The 18956-nt window shown below is 34.9% G+C and overlaps 1 protein-coding gene across 6 annotated transcripts in view; it reads left to right on the top strand.

Moving 5' to 3' along the window:
• Nucleotides 1-18956, top strand: part of U2SURP (U2 snRNP associated SURP domain containing) — a 53592-nt gene that overhangs the window by 2132 nt on the left and 32504 nt on the right. For 3 of the 6 annotated variants that reach the window (XM_069563277.1, XM_069563258.1, XM_069563286.1), the window contains exons 2-12: nucleotides 7341-7385; nucleotides 8710-8841; nucleotides 10868-10966; nucleotides 12993-13107; nucleotides 13683-13816; nucleotides 15895-15962; nucleotides 16511-16605; nucleotides 16689-16721; nucleotides 16812-16894; nucleotides 17894-18059; nucleotides 18226-18437. In XM_069563277.1, the coding sequence (XP_069419378.1) occupies nucleotides 7341-7385; nucleotides 8710-8841; nucleotides 10868-10966; nucleotides 12993-13107; nucleotides 13683-13816; nucleotides 15895-15962; nucleotides 16511-16605; nucleotides 16689-16721; nucleotides 16812-16894; nucleotides 17894-18059; nucleotides 18226-18437 (1182 nt within the window). Of the gene's footprint in view, nucleotides 1-7340; nucleotides 7386-8709; nucleotides 8842-10867; nucleotides 10967-12992; nucleotides 13108-13682; nucleotides 13817-15894; nucleotides 15963-16510; nucleotides 16606-16688; nucleotides 16725-16811; nucleotides 16895-17893; nucleotides 18060-18225; nucleotides 18438-18956 lie in introns of all 6 variants that reach the window. The other 3 variants (XM_069563268.1, XM_069563248.1, XM_069563294.1) reach the window with 1 other exon arrangement.

The following is an 18956-nucleotide window of genomic DNA, read 5'->3' as shown; positions in this document are numbered from 1 at the left end:
TGTGTGTGGCTATTCCCTATAAGTAAATTGTTAGATCTTCCAGTAATAAACCTTTTCAGTTTATATTGCTTTTAAAAGTTTTGTTGTTTTTTAATGTGGACCATGTTAAAGGTCTTTATTGAATTGTTTACAATGTTGTTTTTGTTTTATATTTTGGTTTTTTGACTGCGAGGCATGTGGAATCTTAACTCTCTGACCACGGATGGAACCCTCACCCACTGCATTATTGGAAGTGAAGTCTTAATCACTGGACTGTCAGGGACGTCCTCTGTATTTCTTTAGATTATCATCAGTTGATGCTGTTAGGAGATTTTCTACTGATGTCATTAAAATATCTCAGGACTTGACATGATTTGCTCCATTAATATGGAGGGTGCATGTTTTGTAGAGAGATTATGAATTTTGCTAACAAGGTGAAAGTGAAGTCGCTCAGTGGTGTCCGACTCTTTGAGACCCTGTGGACTGTAGCCCACCAGGCTCCTCCGTCCATGGGATTCTCCAGGCAAGAATACTGAAGTGGGTTGCCATTTCCTTCTCCAGGGGATCTTCCGGACGCAGGGATTGAACCCAGGTCTCCCGCACTGCAGGCAGAGGCTTTAACCTCTGAGCCACCAGGGCAGACTGCTAACAAGATAATTGGATTCAAATCCTAACTTGATAATAAATCGTTTGCGCTATCAAGGCAAATTGCTTAACTTTTTCAGCCTTAAATTTCCTTGTTTGTAATACGGATTTAATCTCATTTCTACAGGATCGATGTAAGAATTAAATAAGTGAATGTCTATAACATACATTAAAAACCTTAGTTCCTTTCCTCTTTTGTTCTTAGAGGAAACAAAAAGTACTTTTCAAAATGTCAGGATAAATTCTAAACCTGAGATTTAGAATCTGTCATCAGTTATCATGACTGCTCAGATTGCTGCTTTTTATTTCTAACCCCAAGTCCGGAATTTATTGGAGAGAGTATAAGATCATTTTGGTTTAATACTGCAGCATTTGGGATTTCTAGTCTTTGATCTCTGGTTTGATTTCCCTACATCTGGGGAGTGCAGATGAGTGACCTATTCTACCATACAGATGAGTGAACAGATTTTTCAGTTTCATGTTCATTCTTTTGTCATAAATTCCTGTTGATATGGGCTTGTCAATCATATTTCTAGACTCTGAGAAAAATGGTAATTTAAAAATATACAAGAGGATGTAGTGTATAGCATGGCGACTGTAGTTAACAATGTGTGCGTGCTCTCGGTTCTGTCTCACTGTTTTGAGACTCCATAGACTGTAGCCCACCAGGCTCCTCTGTCTCTGGGATTCTCCAGGCAAGAATACAGCATGCCATGCCCTCCTCCAGGGGATCTTCCCCACCCGGGGATTGAATGAACCCTGATCTTTTGCCTGTATTGGCAGGCAGATTCTTGCCACCAAACCATCGGGGAAGCCCATAGTTAACAGTTTTAAGTATTGCATAGTTAAAAGCTGCTGAGAGAGTAGATCTTAAAAGTTCTCATCACAGGAAGAAAATAAAAAACTCTTTTAACTGTGTTTGATACTGGCTGTTAACTAGCCTTAATAGTGTGGTGATCTTTTTGCAGTGTATACAAATACTGGGGCTTCCCTGGTGGCTCAGTGGTAAAGAATCCACCTGCCAATGCAGGAGACTTGGGTTCAATCCCTGGGTTAGGAAGATCCCCTGGAGGAGGAAATGGCAACCCACTCCAGTATTCTTGCCTGGAAAATCTCATGGACAGAGGAGGTCAAAAAGAGTCGGACATGATTTATGGCAACTAAACAACAACATACAAATAATGAATCCTATTGTATACCTGAAACTAATGCAGTGTCGTATGTCAGTTATACCTCAGTAAAATAAATTTTAAAAATATAATGTATGACAGGATTTTTGCTATTGACAATGGCAAAATTATTTGACCTGTCTTAAATACAAAATAAAGAGATTAAATTAGATACTCTCTACAGTTTCTTTTGGACTTCCCAGGTGATGCTGATGGTAAAGAATCCTCCTGCCAATGCAGGAGACACAAGAGATGCAGGTTTGATCCCTGGGTTGAAAAGATCCCCTGGAGGAGGAAATGGCAGTCCACTCCAGTATTCTTGCCTGGAGAATCCCATGGACTGAGGAGCCTGCGTCCATAAGGTCGCACAGTTGGACGCGATTGAGCAACTGAGCGGCAGCAGCGCAGTTTCTTTTAGCTTTAAAAATTACATGAAGGGTGTATAGTCAAATGATTTAACCTTTGTGTGTAGTTGTCCTAATGAAGAAACCCCATGTCTTTTGTTTTCTGTGCGATTTTGCTGTACTTACATTTTAAAGCCTGGCAAAGGTTTTAGGAATTAGCTAAGAATTTCCTGTGCCTTTATTCCTGTATCACCAGACTGAAATAATGTTTTAGGGGAGAGAGGTCTTGGTGCCATGTTGTAGCTTTGATTTTGGGAGGAGAGGCAAAGTGTCTATAATTGTTTGCTTAGAAAAATATTAAGCGTATTTCCTTAGAATTTAGTTTATAAAAATTAGTTCATAAAAATTTTGATTTTAAGAGTTGTTTGCTCAGCACAATGAGGATATGAAGAGAATATGGTATCCTTGTTCCCTCTGCATCTGCTGTGCTGGTAATATTGCAAGTATAGTGGAATTGTGTGCCCTGTTACTTGACTCTGACAGTGCATTATTTTTTTCCCATATTGTAAAAACTTGGGTTAGAGAGGTAAATGAGCAAAGTATAAAATGCTGTTGGCTTCCTTGGATGCTCAGTTCTAAATCGGTGTGGGAACTATCAGTATTTTGAGTGACTGCTGATTAGTGAAAATATTTCACTTGTGTGAAATAATGTATGATGAGAATCCATTCATAGCTTGTGATCCTTAGGTATGTATTGTTGCCTGTGTACCTTTTTTGGTGGTACCTAAAGATATGTAAGAAGTAAATATGACCAAAAACTTCAAAGATTTACACAGACCTTGAGAAATTAGCCTCTGTTGTTTGCCAGTTTTAAACTGAGTCTTCATTATGATATGATTGACACTGTAAGATAAACACCTTATAAGGAGGTCAGTTTTCTGTGTGGAAGGCTGTTTTGAGGTAGAGAGAGAAATTAGGAGCTTTTGTTTTCTTGATTGGTGCCTTTTAGGAAGTTGAGTATTTGTAGCATTGGTTCTTGAATATGACTACTGATACGTGTTTTGAAAATGTGTGTCTTATTGGATTGAATTGATTTTTTTATTCCTGAAGCTTTGTTTTTCCCGGAAAACAAATCGACAAAAACATTCATTTGCCATGCAAGTTGAAGACTTCTGCCTCTCTGTTCCTTTTACACAAAGAGCCTCATTTTTGGAGAAAGAAGCAAAAAAGTTCCTATAGGATATTAAACTCAAAAATAGTAATATTGCAAATAATTTGCCTCTTATACTAAGTAGCTTTAACAGCTTATTGCATATCAGCCACTTGGTGGGTATTTTGCGGACTTTTTTTTTTTTTTTTAAGGAAGATGCATTTGCCAATAGCACTTGAGGCTGTTTGGTACTGTTAGACGTCTGTTCCTTGAGCAGTCAGTGTTTTTTCACTAGATTTTTCCTCATTTTAGATTAAATGCAGATCATTCAGAATGTACTTAAAATGTTTCATGTATTTTGGATGTAATTTTAAGGATCGTTTCAGCCTTGTTATTAAACATTATTAAATAGTGCTTGTCTCAGTGAGTTTATGAAGTTTTTTTGAGAGGTGGACTTTGGTTTGTCTTGGAGAGTGGTATTCAGCTAGGTAGTTGCTCCTTGTTGGTGAGTGGGCAGCTTAGTATATATTGATAGTATGGAATGTAATTTTGTTGGGCAGGTACTTGTTCCAGCCAGCTGAATCAGCAAGTGTATTGAGACTGTGTCACTTGCCAGATCTTGTGTTTAACTCTGAGGAATAAAACGTTGAATAAGATGACAGTTCAGTTTTGGGGAGCATGCTGTCTAGTGGAAGAAGAGAGTCAATGTATAATAGTTCAAGGCAGAGCTATCTGAAGCATCTAAAAGTTTAGATAAAGAAATGACAGCTGAATGGAGGGTGGGGTTGAGGGAGGCTTCAGGAATGGAGGCATTTGATTGAGTCTTTAGAACAAGGAGCAAAGTTTTGAAGGGTGGACACAGGTATCAAAAGAGATGGGTGAAGTAAAGAAAATAAAAATCACTTGTAAATGGATTGCTAAATGGTCCGTTTTAGCCAATTTATAAGGCTCTGGAATAGGAAATAAAAGTTTCTGAGATGGAAAGTTTCGTTTGAGCTAAATTGTGGAGGCGTTGATACCTGTGGAATAAGAGAGTCATAGAAAATTCAAGACAAGAAAGACCTTTAGGAAAACTATACTGGAGACAATTTAAGAAGAATCTGGGAGTGAGGAGAATAGTTTAAAGATTTTTGCAGTGCTGTTGATAAAGATTGCTCCAGAAATCTCACCTCAGATACTCTCTGGGAAGCTTTGCTGACATTGTCTGCATCCCACTGAGATTTGCTTGTCCTCTGTGCTCGTGCAGTGTAGCCACACTGTTTTACTTGTCTCTTTTATTAGCTCCTAAGGGCAAGAGCTATGTCTTATTTTACTTTATATCTCTAATGCATGACACAGTACCAGTAAGTGGTTGCCAGTAAATGGGTAGCATATAGGGAAGATCTGAACCATAGTAGTATTTTTAGAAAAAAGGGTCCCGGAGAAGAGTTTTAGTAGAGGTGGGATAAACAGAATGTGACTCAGTTGATTATGGGGGATGAGGAAGGAGTCGAGGACGACCCTGTTATAATAATCCTGCTGGCTAACACTCATTGAGCGCTTTTATGGGCCCAGTGCTGTTCTTAATGCTTCACCTGTCTTTGTCCTTCAACACCACAGTCAGCTTTATAGATGAAAGAACAGATTACAAAGCTGCTGGTAAGTGCTAAAAACAGGAAGTCTGATTCCAGAATCTGCTCTTAATGTTACTACTTCCAGATTGTGACTGAGAATTAGCATTCAGTGACAGAAATACGGTCAACAGGAGAAGCTAGTTTGGGAGGGATTTTATACATACTGGATTTGAGGAACTTGGAGATATTCAGGTGAAGATGTCCTGGAAGTTGTTTAAGAACAGATTGGAACCTAGGAGAAGCACCAAGGTTGAAAATAAGAAATTGGGGTTCATTTTGGTACAATAGAAGTATTGATGTACTTCCTTTGGGAGTGATTCTTCAGCTTTCAGAGATGTGAGTTGATGCTTTGGAGGGTATGAGGAGGAAGGAGACAAATGGGATAGGAGAACTGATTAGGCAGAGTGGAAATATTGAAGCAGTGTTGCTGTGGGTAGCTTGGTAATTTGAAGAACTCAGGTGTGGGGGTTTTTCAATTGAAGTAAAGGTGGGAGCAGTCAGAAAAAAAGTTTTACTTTGAAGTTTAGTTGGCTTCATCTCTCTCCTCAGCAGCCGTCAGAATTATTAAAAAAATTTTTTTTTTGCTGTCCTTCCCCACATGTGTATTACAAATCTGCCTTCTCTGTCTTGAGATAAATTTTTTCTTGTGTCTGCTTCTTTATTGCCTCAAATCTCCCTTATTTTCCCCTTTTGTTTCTTGCTTTTGGGTGTTTTCACTTGGATGAGGAATTGCGCTGTGCACTGCAGAAGCTCATTAAACATCACTAATTTGGTGTTCTTCAGCAAAGACGTAAAACCCAGACCCAAGACAAATAATATAGTACTGTTCCAGGTTAAGTAGAGGCAGAGACGTGACTTCAAAAGTAGTGTTACATTTGCTGTTTACCTGAACCATTAGCTCAAGAAGTTAGTTATTCGTTTAAAATTTTTATTCACTACTCTTTGCATCTCTTTAATTCTTCTTAAGCCTAAAGTTTTATTCTGAATGCTCTGTAGCTGCAGCTGCTTATCAGTGGAGAATGTTTGGTTTGCAGTAAATGTTGTTCAGTGCCATCTTGGGTTAATCAGCTGATGCATCGTCCTACGCTATGCTGTTATTTTTAAATCCTAAAAATGATGATTTGGATATGGTGGCATAAAGAAAAAGGGTTAGCACTTTCGTAGCTACTCTTTCATGTTTCTTCTTCTGGGCAAACTTCAGAATTATTTTTGGCAATCCCCCTTGTCCCCTTGCAAAGACTTCTATTTAGGATTTTGAGCTATGGAATGAAATTGCATTAAATACGAAAATAAATTTAGGTATAGTTGGCTTTGTCTTAATAGTAAGGTATTTCTTTAGTTGGTTACTAGGTGGTTTATGTTTTTTCTTGCTATTACTACTAGGGTGTTATTTTTTGTTACCTAGCAGGTTAACAAAGAGCAACAATGTTTTTTTCTGTTCAATTCAGTCTCTTGACTCAACTTTTCTTTTTTAAGAGGAGTTATTTATTCTTGGATTTTTAAGTGTCTGCAAATAGGCACATTTCAAACTGTGATTCAAAGTATGTTTCCCAGGGTTAAATTTAAATATAAAAAAAATTCCTCCCATATATCTTGCCTTTTAGGAAAGGTTAGCAGGGAGAAGGAAGTGAAATAGGAGAGACAAAATAAAAGTTGGGGACAGAAAAAAGGTGGGTAGAAAGAATGGAGATGGGAAGTAGCTCAGTGCTTGCTTGTCTTGGGCTGGTTGTGCCTCAGTCCAGTACAGTGGAGGAATAAATTGATTCAGTATGAAAATCTGATCAGCTGTTCAGAGCCATATGTTTCTACAAGATATGTGTGTAAAAAAGTACTGTGTGGACCCGTAGGAATCTTGTTTGCTCTTTTCTGCATCATACAAATCTTCAGTTTTCTCTTAAAAATGAATGTGCGTTGTTTTTGAAATCTGGTATTCAGGTGAGATAAATGTGATCTCAAGTTTCTTGATTTCACTTTTAATACTTAAAAATATGCAAAGTAAAATCTCACTACACAATACCTTGAAAAATAAAAATGACTCAGTGACAGTTAAATTCTGGGCCTCCAAGTAGAAATTTCAGAAAGATATTTCATATTAGTTTTAGTTTGGCTTTTTGATCCTTAGATGCATAGTGAAAAATCAAATTTGTTATACACTATATGTAATCTGAAATTGTATATCAACTTAAAAGATGAAATTTTAACAGATGGCCTTACTAAATGGCACCATTGTTTGAAGACTGAACTTGACTGGCCCGTTTATTTTGGATCACAATTTTTTTTTTCTGTAAGTCAGTTTGCCTTTGTTTGATTTTATGACTTGAGAAGAAATTGCTATTAATTTGGAAAGATTAAGTCTTTATAACATGAAAAATACTTATTTTGTTAGCATGATACTTTTTCTCATTATTTAAAGGTTGATTTTTATTTTTAATACTTACAGACCAGATCATCAGATGTTCATTCATCTGGATCTTCAGATGCCCATGTGAGTATCAGAGGCAGTCTTTGTCTTTTTTCCTTAAAATTTACTTTCTTATTGTGTAGATCCCTACTTGATATATCCCTTACGATTTTACCTGATAAATATGATTGCATTGTACGTGCCTATTTTCTTTTAACCTTTTTTGCTAGATATTTTGTGTTCTTTTTTCTGTTCTATTATTCGCATAAGTTGGCCCCTTAAACCATGTTAGAAACGAAATATGTATGTTTCCTTTCTTTATTGTGCTTGTAAAATTTTGTGCATATATACGTGTGTGTGTTTATACATCTCTTAAACAAGTTTTACGTTTATACACAATTCTTTTCACACTGCACAGTACACCTTTTGGAAATCCTCTGCATGTCAGCAGCTGTAACTCTAATCTAGTCTTTCTAATGACGTCTTAACTTTCCATGCAGGAGGTATATTATTAATTATTAAGCTGGTTTCTTTGTTGGTGGGCCTAGATGTTTTGTTTAAAGCTTTTTGACATTTTGAATAATGCAATAAACATTACTTTACATGGGTTATTATAGCAGTGCTATAGAAGTGTGGTTTTCAATGCTATAAAAGTGTGGCCACTGAGAATTTTTCAGTCTGAGTTCAGAATTCTTTTGTGATAATACTAAGACATCATTTGCCTTCACTGTGTTGACATTTGCACTAATGGTATAAAAGCAGTAGATGGGTAAACTGTTGGCACCTCAGCACAAATCAAGGCAGTGTCACCAAAATGTGCAAGTAGTTGTCATATTCTTCTCCACTAGGCACAGTAAAAATAAGCTAGTTTCACTTAAGAACTTTCTTGATTAGATAGTAAAAATGATTAATATAAAATATTGTCCTTCTGTATGGGTTCTGAGTGATGAAATGGGACGCACTTCTACCTGCCAAAATGTGGTATTTGTCTTAAGGAGAAGTGCTTGTGGGATTAAGTTGTGAAATAAAACTGGTTCCTTTTCTCATTGAGTGCTATTTTTACCTGAAGGTACAACTGATTGACAGACTGGGTAATCAGACTTGGGTGTTTGGCAGACATTTTCTTTAAAGTGAAGGAAAGGTACCTGTTTCTTCGAAGAAGACAGCAATCTGTTTAATGATAATAAAATTTGAACTTTCAAGTCCAAATTAGAATTATTGAAAACTTTCTGTATTTAAGAACTTTTCTGATGAAATCAGTGGTAGTATTAAGGGATGAGATTAAGGGGTCAGTAGTGATATATTTTGATAGTATGTAATGAAGTTTGTCAGTATTGGAATGTTTGGGTTGTTTCTAGTTCAGTACGACTTGTATGATTCTTAAGAACTTATTTTCCTTTTCTTTAAGATGGATGCATCTGGACCCTCAGATAGTGATATGCCAAGTCGGACTCGACCTAAGAGCCCAAGGAAACATAATTATAGGAACGAGAGTGCCCGTGAAAGTGTTTCTGATTCTCCTCATCAGAATCTTTCAAGGGTAAGTATTGATAAAGATTATGAAGGATAATTAATGGTTTGGATATGTCCTTAATTGAATTTGGTACTTAAAGTGTCTTGGTTTTGTATTTGTTTCATTTTGTACTATTTGAAAATAGCATTCATTATTCGGTTTGGGTTAACGGTAAATAAACTTACCTAAGGGAATGTTTTCTAAGTCACATGTAAGATAATGTTTCATTTAAAAATTTTGTTTAAAAAAACCAACGAGTGTTTGGATGTAAAAAGGCTAATTGGTTTATTGTTCGCCCCTTAGGCCAAACCTCTGCTGAACCAAGTGCCAGATGCCAGTCACTGGAAATACACAAATGTTTAAAATACTTTTCCCTTTTTGGCTACGTCATGTGGCATGCAGGATCTTAGTTCCCTGATCAGGGATCAAACCTCTACCCCCTGCAGTGGAAGCACAGTATCCTAACCACTGGACCTCCAGGGAATTCCCAAAACACACTTGTTCTCAGGGAGCTTATATGTAATCTCATTCTGGGAAGCAAACAGGAGCAGGTGCTATTCACTCTGCTGGTCAGTGCAGGGCCCAGGGCCACCCAGGCACCCGGAGGAGTGTGTCTGTGCATGTATCTGCAAAATACTCTTGTACTCTTTTAGTCTTTTTTAGATTTCAAATAATGTTTTCTTGTCATGGTTAAATTTAGAAAATACAATAAAACAGTTATTACCAGCCAGTGTTGACATTGATAACACTTTATTTTTCTTGTTTAGTATTTGTAAGCATAAATATATATTTACTTCATTGAGGTCTATTTTATAGGAACACATTTTAAAAGACTCTCAGGTCTAATTTTTTTAAAAAACTAGGATAAATTCTATAAGACTTTTTAATGAATCATTATATTTTTTGAGTAAATATTCCATGATTTCCTTAACCATTTCTCTCTTAGGTGTCTAAATTTAGCTCCTAAGATACAAATAAAATTGAGGACAAAAATTTTGTTGTGTAAAAATTTGTTTTTCATGGAATTTATGTGTAATTTTACCATTTGTTTAAACCAAAGAAGTTGAAACCAAAGGTGCTGAATGATGGCCAAACATTTTCCTTTCTATTTTGGAAAAAAATTCACTTTGAAATCTGTTCATGAAACCAGTAGTGACTTCTGAGTTATGAACTGCTTTTATCTTTTCAGAGGGATTTAAATGTAACTTTAAGGTATTAATGCAGTATTACCTTTCCATTCTGTCTCTCACCAAAAGCAAGCCTGTTTAATAACCAGGGGACTGATACTCTTATAAGTCAGTCTCATTTTGGTAGGTGAGAGAGGAATATTCAGATTTCAATTGCAGGTTAATATTTAGGCTGTATTTAATAAACATTCCTCTCTTTTAAAATTTTATGAATCAAAAGAAAACTTTCTGAATCAAAATTAACATTCAAATGAATGACAGAACAATTAAGAGTCTACAGTTTATTCACACCATATTTCAGAAGGAAATTGCTTCTAATTTAACATAAATGAAGACTTCATTAAAATACTGTTTCTCATTCAAAATTAATTGGTAACTGTATACTTGCCTGAAACCTAGAACATAGTATGTGGTATTTTCCCAGCAATGAAAATGAAATTGTGTTCATAAATATCAGTTTTGTTGATGAAGAATAGAGTAATTTGCTGAATTATAAAAGGAAATGATGTGATTTTTGCACCTGAATTGGGAGTTCTGGATGGTGATGATTCCTGCTATTCAATCATGGAAATATATGCTCTTCCTCCCTATTTGAATGTCTGTTTTTTGATCACTGCTTCTTTTGCCCAGAAACATCTATACTTTCCCTCCTCAAATGCTTTTATTCTTGCCAACAAGTAGGTTGAGTGTGTTATAAGCCTTAGTGTCTCTTTGTGTTTTATTTTTATTTAAAAATGACTTTTGTATGTTATTAACTCAATTAACTTGTTAATAACCTCAAGGTTATAGATAACACTGAGTTAGAAGAATTATAGGTAACATTGAGAATGTGTATGTAAAGGTGTATGCTTTTTACCTTTTCACAGCCTCTTCTAGAAAACAAACTTAAAGCTTTCAGTATTGGAAAAATGAGTACAGCTAAGCGAACTTTGAGTAAGAAGGAGCAAGAAGAATTAAAGAAGAAGGTAATGCTTAGAATGTAGTTTTAGTTATCTCTGTCAGTTAAATGTACCTAAGGAGGCTTTAAGTGTATGGACAGTAGAGAAATGTTTCTCAAAGATTCTTGATTTCAAGGGTATTCTCAGCTCCTACCTCAAGTTAAGTCTATAACACAGAGGTATTCAGTGAAGGTCCAGCTTTATGCCTTTCGCCTCCATCATTTCCTCACTTCTGTGTGACAGTTTTGATTATTTTCTGGTCTGTTCTTCTCCTGTAAGCCAGTGTGTATAAATGTATGTTGTGCCTGCCTTTTTTTTTTTAGATGAACAATGTTTTACTTTATATAATACCCATTCCTTCACTTTGCTTTTTTCTCTTAACATTGTATCTCAGAGATTACCACAAGTATATTGAAGCGTTGCTTGTTCTTTATTGAAGCTATATAGATATGTGGTAGTTAATGTACTAAAATCCTACATTCGCTGCAATTCCTATTGAGGGAATTAATGTTTTGGTCTTTTGTTTCCAGTAATGCAGTCAGGGATAGTGTTTTGTATTTGGGTTTACTCCTAGTATACTTTTAGGATATATTCCTGTAAGTGAGATTACTGCATTGAATGGTAAATGTATAATTATAGTTATGCTAGATGGTGTTAAATTGCTCTCTATGGGCAAGTCCATTTTGCATGCCTATAATCAGTGTTTGAGAGGTTGTTTCCCCATAGCTTTGCCAACAGGATATTTTTGAAGGAGTTTTGCCAATCTGGTAAGCAAAAAATGGAATCTCAAGGTAGTTTTAAATTTGCATTTCTCTTATAAGTAAGGTTGGACAACTTTTCTTGTGTTTGTTTTTGTGAACTGTCTGCTTATATCTAAACCAGTATTTCTCTTAGAAGGATATCTGTATTTAGAAATTCTTGTTTTAAGTATATTGTACCACTTGGGTGTGACGCACGGTACAGTGCTTTTTTCTCAGGTTGTGGATTCCATTTTTATTTTGCTTCTGGTGTTTTTTTCCATGCAGAAACAAGTCATGGGCAGATTTACCTCAGTCTTCTGATTTCTGGTTTTTCTGTTTTGTTTTTTTATTCCAAGCTTATAAAGGAATTTCCTCATTTTTTTCCCCTCATACCTACATTTTAAAAAATTAAATCTTATTCATTTGCAATTTCTCCTAGTGTATGATGTGAAGAATTGGTTCATTTTTATTATTTTTTTAAAATAGCTGTCAAATTGTTGAATACTGAATTTCCACATGGGCTTCCCTGGTTCCTCGGTGGTAAAGAATCCGTCTTCAATGCCTGAGACGTGGGTTCAGTCCCTGGGTCGGGAAGAGCCCCTAGAGAAGGAAATGGCAACCCACTCTAGTATTCTTACCCTGGGAAATTGCATGGACAGAGGAGCGCTCTGGTGGGCTACAGTCTGTGTGGTCACAGAAGTTGGACATGACTTAACGACTAAACAACAATGCAAAATTTTTACATACTGTTGGATTTATTTCTGTATTTTCTGTTCTGCTCTATTTGACCTTCAAGTCATACATGTTTTAGGGACATTTAGAATAGTTAAATTGTGAGGGTTCTACTGAAGGTTTTTTCTTTAATGCAAACTGTCTGGAGATATTTAATGCAAACTGTTTGAAGCTTCTTCAGACTTCTAATTATTTTATGTCTTTGGTGATTTGTGAAGGAAATGTTTATATTCACTGAATTAAATTGTTGTGCCTTATAATTGTCATAAACATTAATAGAGTAATATAGTCTGTGTAGTCAGTTGTCATATAGTTGCACCCTTGAGTTGTCTCTAAACAAATTTATTTAGTGGATCCTTTTTTTCTGTTCCCCAGATTATTGGTAGAGGAGCAAAGTCCTTCTTAATTTCAATGCTAATTAGTATCTACTAAGGATTAGGTATTATTGCCTAAGAGGAGTGCTTAATAACTGCTTTCCCCATTGGAGGAAGAGATTCTGTTTACATTACTCCTTGATGAGTTTCACCCTGTGTACAATAATTTTTATATCAAGTGATATTAATATTTTCATGTGTATTTAGGAGGATGAAAAGGCAGCTGCTGAGATTTATGAGGAATTTCTTGCTGCTTTTGAAGGAAGTGATGGTAATAAAGTGAAAACGTTTGTGCGCGGAGGTGTTGTTAATGCAGCAAAAGGTTAGTGTGAATGTTATAGTCCTTGAGCAAACCTAAAAAGTCTTGGTTGAATGACTAGGTAATGATGAAAAAAGTTTGGTTGCTTTTCAGTTTCTTTTTCCTTTCTATCAGCACCCTCTAGTGGTGCTACTTATTAGTAAAATAAATGGCCAAATAAGGATTAATGAGAAACGAGCCAGAGAAGTTTTTAAAATATAAAATACCTTTCAAGTTTCAAGAGGGCAGAAAACTTTGTAAACATACGAAAAAATGTATTTTACAGTTCTACTTTATAGTCCTAGGAGTGGAATTTCTGGGCATATGGTAACTATTTGTTTAACCTTTTGAGAAACTACCGTACTGTTTTCAAAGTAGCTGTACCATTTTACGGATTTTATAGTTTTACTATAAAATGATTAAACTAGTATTTTTGAGAATAAGGTAATAGTATTTGAATTATCATATTTAGTCACAGGTCATCTGTCTTAGTACTAAAAAGCATTTACTAATTTTTGTTTATTTTCAATAAAAATAATGGGTGAAGTAAATCCATGTAATGTGAAATTAGTTTTGAAACTTAGTATTTTAAATTTCAGAAGAACATGAAACAGATGAAAAAAGAGGTAAAATCTACAAGCCATCTTCAAGATTTGCGGATCAAAAAAATCCCCCAAATCAGTCATCCAACGAAAGACCACCATCTCTTCTTGTGATAGAAACCAAAAAACCTGTAAGTCATACTTAAGTAAGTGACCATTTAGGTTCAGGGATGACACTGCCAATAATATTTTCTGTACTTCCACTGTAAGCAGGACTTTGGTTTCTTGTTTTTAATTCTTTTGGGAATAGATACTGAGTTTTGATGCTTAATCTTCCTATATGAGAGATAACAAATTGGGACACACAGATGACACTCTATGCTCATTAAGCAGTTAACCTTTGCTGTTACTCATAGTATATTGCAAGTTAAAAGTTAACTATATTTTAGGTATAAATGTGAAATACTGGGATTGTCTTTTTAAGCAATCCTGAATTGGGTATTTAAATACATCAGCATGCGTGATGACAATTATTTGGAAGACTGTACTCCAACAATGTGTCTGTTGCTTGGAACATGTTTGGTAATGTTCCAAGTAATCTGATAATTACTATCAGAACTAGTGACATTTTCCTTTATATATTCTTAGTGTTAGAAAATCTTATTTTTTGAGAGTGAAATTTTTCTTGGAAGATGGTAGGTAGATGTGGGTCTTATCATTTGGAGCCAGATTTGATGAGAAAATGTGGTTAAACTGAATAGTAAAACTGGTTTTTCCTATCTGACTCTGAAAGCAATTAAAAAACAGTTGTATTTAATTCACATATCATAAAATTGACCCTTTAAAAGTATAAAGTGTTTTTTAAAGTATATTGACAGTTGTACAACAATCACTAATCTCTAATTTCAAAACATTTTTATTATCCCTGAAGGAAACTTTATACTTTTTAGTTGTCCCCAGCCTTTGGCAACCACCATCAGTACATTTATTTCTCTTTATGGTTGAATCGTATTCCATTTTATGGATAATGCTATGTATTGTTTATCCATCTCAATGGACATTTGGGTTGTTTCCACTTTTTGGCTATTATGAGTATACTTCTGAAAGCATTCATGTATAGTCTTCTGTGGACATATATGTTTTTTTCTCTTAATATATATTCCTAGTGAAATTGTATCACCACTTGCTAAGATTTATTTTAGTCATTTTAGTCGATGTGAAGTTGTACCTAATTACAGTTTGATTTGCACTTGTCTAGTGATGTTGAGTATCTTTTTATTTCTTATCCATTTGTAGTCTTTAGAGAAATGTCTTTTCAGATCTTTGGCACATTTTTAATTGAGTTGTCTTTTTATTGTTGAGTTCTAAGAGATTTTTACAGCTTTTGTAGTCAGCTCTCTTACCAGCTATGTTGTTTTCTTCCTTTGGGTTTTCTTTGTCCTTTTTTGATTGTGTCCTTTGAAGAACAAAAGTTTATAATTTTGATGATGTTCAATATATCAGTTTTCTTTTGTTTCTCTTGGTGTCATATCTAAGAAACTGTTGCCTAGTTCAGGCTCATGATGATTCACTATGTTTTCCTAAGAGTTTTATAGTTTTGGTTCTTATATTGAGGTCTGTGAACCATTTGAGTTAATTTTTGTATATGGAATGAGGTAGAGGTCCAATTTCATTCTTTTTTGTGTTTGGATATTCAGTTTACCTACCTCCCTTTGTTATTCTTCCTCATTGAATTAAGGATCCCAAAATAATAAGGATTTTAAAGAAAGGATCTTTTAAAATGAGGATCCCCAAAGCGTTTTTGGAAGCAGTTTTAAGAGAGAAATTCAAGCAGTGTTGCTGTTTGTTTCAGTAGTTCATTTCCTCCAAGGTGATTGTTTTGAAGAGTGCATATTTCTGGTAGTTGTTCATGGCAGTTATTTACATGACAGTTCAGTTACTTTATGTTTATTAATTTTTCCTCCAGTGCTCCTCAGTATTCTGGCCTAACAATCGTAGACTTTATTTAAGGGGAGGATAAAGTTGGTGTTTCCTTTACCTTAAGACTTCTGCTTGTTGTTTTAATAATTTAATTGTTAAATTCTTAGTTTTAGAGAACAGGAAGGACAGACAGTTCAGTGGTAACAGAAGCATTCTTTCTTTTTAATTTAAATAATGAGATCATAATTGGCACAAAAATAAAAGTATATTTAGAGTGATCTGATTGTCGAACCATTAGTTTTGTTTAACCTTGTTTTGTTTGAAGTATAACTTATCATATCCTTCATAGCCACTGAAGAAAGGGGAGAAAGAAAAGAAAAAAAGCAATTTGGAACTCTTCAAAGAAGAATTGAAACAGTAAGTTTTATAGTGTTGAGAATAGCTCTCATAGGTATTTTGAGCTGATTCTTATAGATGGAGGTATGAAGAATGTAGTCTACTAGTTTGTTTTTACTAACTGGCTTACATGAAGCTGTTTCAGATATTTTGTGGGGTATACTTGACAGTAAATTAGCATTTTGTACAGCATCTAGATTGCTTACATTATATGGATTCAATTAAGTTGAATTTAACTAATGTCCGGAGTCCTGTTTGCAGTGGAAACAGTATAGTCAGTGAGATAGGGGTGAAGAGTGATCTATCTTAGCCAAGAAAGAACAAACTTAAGTGTTTTTCATGTTGAATTTCCTTTTCATCTTAAAAGTAGGCTTTGTATTCTTTTGCTTATAAAATACGTCAGAAATTTGCTCATGATTTGTAGCTGAGGGACACTTCCAGTCTTAGTTGTCAGTGTGTCACACAAGTATTTTGAAGTTATTTGAAGGTGACATCTGGATAAGTTCTGTTATCAAATGTGAACAACCAAATTTTGGCTCATTAGTAGTGATTATATATATTTTCGACAGAATTCAAGAAGAGCGTGATGAGAGACATAAAACAAAAGGCAGGTTAAGTCGGTTTGAACCTCCACAGTCAGATTCTGATGGTCAGCGTCGTTCTAGTAAGTGACATTTATTTTAATGCTTATATTTGTGATGAACTATTCTAAAAACTAAGAATTGTTTTATTTTTCTTCTTTTAAAGTGGACGCGCCTTCAAGAAGAAATCGATCATCTGGTGGTAATATAGTTTTTTGCTTTTTTAATTTGTAGAAATTGTCCAAACTTTGTAGTTTGCAGGTTATAATTTTTTTTCTCTTTGTCATAGTTCTTGATGATTATGCACCTGGCTCACATGATGTAGGCGATCCAAGCACTACTAATTTATACCTTGGAAACATTAATCCACAGGTAATACTAGAAAAGTAAGATTAATATTGGCTCATATATTGTATGCTTTTGTTGGAAAACTGCTTTGTCAATATTAAAAAAAAGATAAAGTCAAGCATGTGAAATAAGCAGATTTGGTAGAACTAGGTAGGAACTAAAATTATGTTGTGAGATTGAGCCTTACTGATGTGGGTCAAATTTTCTTGTTATAATTCTTGAGGACTTGTCTCCTTTTTTTATAGCTGGACTGTACTCTGATTTTGAAATGTTTTCCTAAGTGCTGATTTTATTTATCAAATCAGGATATGACCAGTGGTGGACAGTATTCTTTTTAGACTCTCTCCTTTTGATATATAGCCTGCTTCCTTATGGATTTCCTTTTTTAATTTTTTGTCTCCATAATAGCAAAATAACGTTTCTGCTGCCTTTTATATTTTAATTCTTTCCCCTGCTATGTTCTTAACTGAATGTAGTGGTTGTTATGCATAATATCTTAAAAAATAATACATGTTTTGGACCTCATGGCATATTTACCATTTTCCGTTTTGTCTTTTCTTGATTACACTGGTAGCTGGGTGCTGGAAAAGAAAAAAGTAACCAGGTCTTTTATTTCTTTCATTGTCAACAAATATTTCCTCCTTGGTTTAAGTATAATTATCATTGCTGCCTGAAAAATGTTCGTAAATGCTGAACAAATCATTGTTGTAAAACAAATCATTGCTGTAGCTTATTTTAGATGCAGACTCTCGAAAGGAGGAAGAGTGAAGGTAAAGGCGTGTTTTTGATTTCTCCAGCCTCCCAGTGTCTTTACCTGGCCACTTACATAAAACAGTGTTTCTGGTATGACAAGATTTGTGAATGCCAGTGAAGGCAGAATTTTTCCCTTGCAGGGCTCCTAGTACTTGGATGGAAAATTGTAGCATTGATAGGTCTCTTCTTATCTTGGAAAATTACTTTGCTTTCCATTGTATAGAATTATTTTCTCTTTGTATACTAAAAATATCTTACGCCTTTTAATAGATGAATGAAGAAATGTTGTGCCAAGAATTTGGAAGATTTGGACCATTAGCCAGTGTGAAAATTATGTGGCCTAGAACTGATGAAGAAAGGGCAAGAGAGAGAAATTGTGGCTTTGTGGCCTTTATGAACAGAAGAGATGCTGAAAGAGCTTTAAAAAATTTAAATGGTAAGGAAGTCCATCATAGAATTTAGACATTGTTTTAGATTTGAAAAGTATCAAAACTCTAGGGGAAAAATGAACCAGAAGTGTGAAGGTTAAACGTGGAAATTAATTCATATCACTAGAGATTTTTTGAGAGTTACCAATGTGACTTTTCTTTTCTTTCTTTTAGGAAAGATGATTATGTCTTTTGAAATGAAGTTAGGTTGGGGTAAAGCTGTGCCTATTCCTCCACATCCAATATACATTCCGCCTTCCATGATGGAACATACGCTTCCCCCACCTCCATCAGGACTGCCTTTTAATGCGCAGCCTAGAGAGCGGTTAAAAAACCCCAATGCTCCCATGTTACCACCACCTAAAAACAAGGAGGATTTTGAGAAGGTAATTTTAAAAATGTACATAGGGCCGCATCTAATTTGTAAATACTAAATCTGTGGTAGTATTTCTTTTCAACAATTTTATAGAAAAATGTGTGTGTAATTCTGTTTGGCAACTGTTAAAGAAAAAGAAATAACTTAGATGTGTTCCCTGCCTTAGCCCATGGAAACCCTGTACTGGGATAATAGATCATATTTTTATTTGTGGCCACCATTCCTTTTTTGACCTCTTATTAAGTTTTGTTTTGTTTTGTTTTCTTTGTCCTCTGTTGTATCCAGGTTTGCTTAAGTGTAGTATCTAAATTTATTTGGAGAAAGTGATACTTTGTATTGGTTAAGTGCCTTTTCGATTAGAAAGACTCTAGGAGTTAAATAGTTAAATTGTTTGGATGGCAACTAGCTAATAACTTCTCAAGATCTGAGGTATTAGAATATTTGAGAGCATATGTGGTTTTTAAAAAGTTTACTCTATTAAAAGCAAAGGGTGAGTATTTTCTTTTTATTAAACATAAAACCAACTTAA

Source organism: Ovis canadensis, chromosome 1 (assembly GCF_042477335.2).
Source record: "Ovis canadensis isolate MfBH-ARS-UI-01 breed Bighorn chromosome 1, ARS-UI_OviCan_v2, whole genome shotgun sequence".
NCBI lineage: Eukaryota > Metazoa > Chordata > Mammalia > Artiodactyla > Bovidae > Ovis > Ovis canadensis.
The sequence above is the reverse complement of the archived record's forward strand: the minus strand, read 5'-3'. Positions and strand labels throughout refer to the sequence as shown.